Genomic DNA, 5945 nt, shown 5'->3' with positions numbered 1-5945 from the left:
TCATGTAGAGGAAGTAGCCGTCTCAAAGCCTGAGAGTCATGTTGAGAAAGAAACCTTTATTTCTAAGAAAGTTTTTGATGCATTCCGCGATGAGGTAATTTTTTTCCTCAAATATTTGTTTTACATTAAAAAATTGTGTTTACTGATTTTGTATGAATACAGGTTCGTCAAGAGTTTAAAGGAGTTCGTCAATCAGTGAAGAAAAAGTTTTAAAAAATGCTCAAAGCAATTGAACAAAGCAAGGTAAAATTTTTATTATTATATATTCACAGTATTAAAAAATACATATGTAGAATATTTCAAAAATACATATGCAGTGCATTAAAAGTACATAGGATATGTAGTACAAAATACATATACAGTGTGTTCGGAAATTTATTTTTAGCAATATGTATTTTTAGTGGGTTGGTATATACATTTTCAGTGAACTCAAATATTAATAGTTTATTTAACTTATACTTGTAGCAACAACATGAAGATACAGATCTTGAAGCCCAACAGATGGATTATGCTGGTGTTGAAACGTCACCACAACAATTCAGTCCTACTGTTGATCAGAATTTGGGTGAAAATCAGGATTCTAAAAAGGTAAATAATAACTAACAAATGATTATTCATTTGAATGCACATATGTAATTGAAATTTTTTAGCAGTTATATGTTATTTTATATATAGACCTGTATAAACATATACAACTGAATTTTTGTTTGATGTTGTTTTAATATTTTTTTACTTGTTTGCAAGGGCTGCACTGATTTGCATCCAGATAAAACAAACATTGAAATTGATGCTCAACATTTAATCCCTGATGAGCTTCTCCAAAGTATAAATTTGGATTATAATCTTTCTGAGAAGATTGTTCATCATGATGTTCGAGTATGTATAATGAGTTGAACTTTAATTTATGTGATGTAACAATCCTACCAATCCACAGGATAATTATATATTTTCTTTCATTTCTATTGCAGATTACTGATGAGAAAATGGATCAAAAAAATTTGTCTGATTCGCAGTTTACAATCCCAGATGAGTTGTTATCAAGTCTTAATGTATACCGGAGAGAAAGCATCACAACACATCCATCTACAAACCGTGAAAAAGAACCTAGTGATGAACATTTCAATGATAAGAAGTCTGAGTCTGTTATTCAAGATCATTGTCAGGTATGTATTACGAACATATTTGAGGTTATGTGTGTTATTTTGAACATAACAAAATAATTTTTTTTTTTAAAGGAAAACAAAGAGAACGTTGGATCAAGCTCTAAACCAAACATGCACAGAGAGGTTGATCTTGATACGAAGGAGCAAATTATGACAACTCCTAAATGCAAGAATTAACTACGGATGAACAAAGGGATGAACCAGTTTGGCATGATTGACAAAACACAATCCCTGATGAGCTGCTTCCTAGTTTGAATGTCTGCAGTAGTAAAAGAATCATTGTTCATCCCTCTCATAAACTTCAAACCCCCATTTAAAAATTATGAATTAGATGATCATTCAAATTCAAGGAGTCACCTTACACGATGAAATTTGGTTAAACTGCCGGTAAGTACAATTAGTTATATATTTAGTTTACAATATAACATGTTATGCAAATACTTTTTAATAATTACATTTTTGTATCATGTAACTATATAAAGAGCTCAGCAGGGCACATACGTATATTTCTCTAGAAATATCCATTTGTTTATCACCCGATTGATGGGATAGTGAATACGAAGATTGTCAACAAGTTCATGAATTGAATTTCTGAAGACCTTCTCAAAGTTCATGCTAAAAGATATTTCTATTGAACTGTTTTAACTTCTTCTTTTTTTAATTGCATTATGTTCTCATGATTTAACATATACTGATTAACAAAAAAAGCAGGAAGAAAAATGTGGATCATTACAAAAGTGACAAATCAACCATGCCAATGATGCATTTCGGAGTTAAGAGTGTTGAAGATAAAAACTGATTCTACACAATGGGGTTCCCTGATCAGTCATGGAAAGACTCGGTTAGTATATTATTTTGTCAATGTTTCCTTTATAGTTGTAGCACTACTTAAAATACATATTATGTTACTTGCAAATATATATGCAGGTGCACATATGTATTTTTACTATGTTTTTTATATTATTTTGATAATGTTTCCTTTACAGTTGTAGAACTATTTAAAATACATATTATGTTACTTGTAAATACATATGCAGGTGCACATATGTATTTTTACTCTATTTTTTATTATTTAACTAAGGATGTGTTAAACTTTAAATTGCATATGTATTTTATATTACATACACATGCTAAATTTAGTATACCAATAGTTTGAATAATCTAAAATTTTTGGTGTTAATTACTGCAGCAAATTGATGTTTGCTTCTACTACTTGAGAAAGAAGTCGAAATATGACCCAATAGGTTTTACAAATTCTGCACAGTAGATTGCAACTTGATGAACATAATTAGTTTTGTTCATGATGTTTATTCTGTGGATGATTCAAACCTTACAGCGGAAGGACAGGCGGCCCATCTTAATGAATACATAAATGGGTTCTGTATGCATGTTGCTGTGCCATGGCATACGGTGGAAGACATTTATATTCCAGTCAATATAAAGGAAAAAACATCATTGGGTGCTAGTAGTTTTATCCTTCTCAGAGAGGTGCATATTCTGATATGATTCATATGAATCATCTGGTCATTATCCGGCTGTTCTTGCTGAGATTGAAAAATTAGCTGCGATTATCCCATTGTATCTCCAACAGTCTGATTTATATGTTAAGAAAGGAATTGATGTTGAAAATCATTCAAGATACAAAAACTCGTCAGATATGTTTGATGTGTTATTTCAAGAGAACTTGCCTCAACAACCGAGTGGAAGCTTCTAAGTTATTTAATTTACATATAACAAATTATATGTTTGTAAAAAAATATATTTTAGTTATTAATAATTTTTTTCCTTGTTTTTGTAGGGATTGTGGTCTCTATATGGTTACATATGCAGAGTGTCTTTCTTATGGTCACCAAGTTCTTGCGAATGAGTTCGACTCCAATACACTCCGTATAAGATATGCTGCACTTTTGTGGGGCTATGGTACCCGAAAACAAGACGCAAATACTCATAGTGACGTCGAAACACCTTTGAGGCCTGCAAGGTAAAGTAGAATAATTAGTGTCACTGAAGTTTTTGATGTATGATGGATTGATTACTTTGTATAGTTTAGAAGCTGGTTTATGGATGTAGGTTCTGATTGTACAAACTAATTTTGATGTTTTGAAGTAGTTCTAATTGTAGGTTATAATAGTACTTATTTTTAACTGAATGAAATTAATTCAGTTTCAAAGTTTAATTTGAGTATTTCATGCAGTTCTACCTTTTACTATGATCTAGCTAAAAAAATACACATGTAGTGTTCATATTATGCTTAAAATACATATGCAGTATAAATCAAGTGTTTTTAGCTTAAAAATACATATGCAATTTTACGATTAAGCATTCCAAAAATACATCTGGACCATACCAAAAATATATTTTAATATGTTTTCATTTATTATAAATATAAATGCGAATTTGAATTAAATATAAACTTGTATTTTTTAAGCAGTTCTTTTCTTTATTGTGAAATTTTAGTTATAAAATACATATGCAGTGTTCGCATTTTGCTAAAAAATACATATGCATTATAAATCAAATTTACATAACTTAAAAATACATATGCAGTGTTAAGCTTGAGCATTTTCCAAATACATATTGCACATACCTAATATGTATTTTGATTTGTATTCATTTAATATCATTATAAATGAGAATTCGAATTAAAGATAAGTTTGAGGTTTTATGCAGTTACATAATTTATTGTGTGATTTTAGTTACAAAATACATATGCGGCGTTGATTTTTTTCTTAAAAATACATATGAATTATTTATCCTAAAAATACATATGCATTGTTAAACTTAAGCATTTTCAAAATACATATTAATCATACCTAATATGTATTTTGATATGTGTTCATTTAATATCATTTTAAATGAGAATTCAAATTAAAGATAAGTTTGAGGTTTTAATCCAGTTACATACTTTATTGTGACATTTTTAGTTACAAAATACATATGCAGTGTTTTTTTCTTCTTAAAGATACATATGGATTATACATCAAATGTGTTTTTAGCATATAAATACACATGCAATGCTAACATATATTTTCAGAATATGTCATATGTATTTGAATGATTCAAATAAGTGTTTGGTTAATCGCAGTTACCAATTTTAATCTAAAATATATATATACAATGTTAAAAATGCATATGAACTGTAGCTTCAAAATACATATGCAATGTTTAGATTTTGCAACATATACATATGCAGTATTCAGATATTACTATGTTCAATTGTCAAATGATGCATAAAATGTATTAACTAAAAAAGATAGTTCATGATTATAAAAATTGAAAATAAAATTTTAAGCAATAATACGGAAGAAGAAATGTATCATTTGCGATATTTTCTACAAGAACGCCTATTGTGACCCTTAGTCCCACAACCACCGCATGAGTTTATGTTCTTCTTTCCAAACATATTCCGAGCTGATTTTCCTCGATCCTTCTTTGCAGGTCCTTCTGGAGGTCTTTTGAATTTTGAAGATAGTACTATTTCACCAAGTACACTCTCTGGAATTATTCAGTCATCTTTGTGTGGTAACGGGTAGATGAGAACATCATATGTCTTCAAAACAGTTTTTGGTTTTAACAAATCACAATAGTATGGCCTCTTCTCAAAATTTTTTCTCTCTAACACCGCACAAGCATGTGCACGTGGTATCTCATCTAGTTGAAATGCAGTACATGAGCATTTTTTTTCCTTGAGGCAAACAGTGAAGTGCTTTTGTTTGTCGTATACCGTATACACATATTCTGTGGCTTGTACAACCTGATATAAAAATAAAAAATTAAATGCATTGCTACAAAAAGATGAATTTCATTTCTATGATATGTTGTAAGCACACCAGCATTTGCAGGAAAAATACATATGCAATAAAAATACATATGCAGAGTACATCATTTTTTCTGAACATCCAAATACATATGCAGTGTTAATAATTTTCAATACAAAATATAGATATGTAGAATACATATTATGTTTTTATATGTTCATATTATTTATGTTATATATCTTTTCATTAGTTTACAACTGAATGGAAGGTATTTTCATACTTATGTTTTCATAATTATAAATTTCACAAATTTAAAAGGTCATACCGTCATACGAGTACACAAAGCCTCGTTCTCTTTGAGTATGTCATCAAACTTTCCAATGAGTGTTGTGAAGGTATATGAAGCTTGTTGCCTATTTTCGCAATTCCATTTTGCAAACAGTAAACGAACTTCCTCAAGAAAATCATAAATTGACAGTTCTCTAGATGATACAAGTACTCCATTTATTGACTCCACAATGTTTGAAGTCAAAGTCCATCCTCGGTGAACTGTTGCATAGGACCTAACCCACTTTTCGTAACCAGCTAATTCCAAATATTTATTCTCCCTAATATCAATTGCCTCAACTTTTTCCATTAACATGTGAAATTCTAACTTTGAATATGATTTGGTCATTATATAAAAGATCTCCGACAATGCATCGTGTGACTCTCTGTAAAGTTTTTTCACATTTCATCATAGATGCCACATACATGTGTAATGTGGAACATCTTTGTACACATCACCAACAACCTTTATAATGCTTGGATTTCGATCAGACACAACACACGTGTTTTGTCTTTCTCCGTACGTTTTCTTTAAATTCTCAAAGAATCACGTCCAGGATGCTTCATTTGCAGAATCAATCACACCATATACCAAAGGAAATATATGACTTGTATAAATAAAATAATTTTGCACAGTTAAATATAAATACATATAGGAACTGCATATGTATTTTTTAAAAATACAGGTAAATAAAAC

At 29.8% G+C, this 5945-nt stretch overlaps 1 protein-coding gene across 1 annotated transcript; it reads right to left on the bottom strand.

Annotated features, from left to right (window-relative positions):
• Positions 1 to 4668: 4668 nt before the first annotated feature.
• LOC124898102 lies at positions 4669 to 5558 on the bottom strand. Its single transcript, XM_047411726.1, has 3 exons — positions 5494 to 5558; positions 5247 to 5334; positions 4669 to 4917 (listed from the first exon to the last, which is right to left on the bottom strand). The coding sequence occupies exons 1-3, from the start codon at positions 5556 to 5558 to the stop codon at positions 4669 to 4671; spliced, it is 402 nt and encodes a 133-aa protein (XP_047267682.1).
• Positions 5559 to 5945: the final 387 nt, after the last annotated feature.

The sequence above is a fragment of the Capsicum annuum genome, chromosome 4, assembly GCF_002878395.1.
Source record: "Capsicum annuum cultivar UCD-10X-F1 chromosome 4, UCD10Xv1.1, whole genome shotgun sequence".
NCBI classification, from domain to species: Eukaryota; Viridiplantae; Streptophyta; class Magnoliopsida; order Solanales; family Solanaceae; genus Capsicum; species Capsicum annuum.
Note: the sequence above shows the minus strand (reverse complement) of the source record. Positions and strands in the feature narration are given on the sequence as shown.

Bases quoted from the DNA above. Each gene is read 5' to 3' on its own strand.
- LOC124898102 (XM_047411726.1), bottom strand. From the start codon at position 5,558: ATGGAAAAAGTTGAGGCAATTGATATTAGGGAGAATAAATATTTGGAA. The intron at 5,335-5,493 runs GTGGGTTAGGTC...TTGCGAAAATAG, and splicing joins GAATTAGCTGGTTACGAAAA to GCAACAAGCTTCATATACCT. The intron at 4,918-5,246 runs GTATGACCTTTT...TTTTTATATCAG, and splicing joins CTTTGTGTACTCGTATGACG to GTTGTACAAGCCACAGAATA.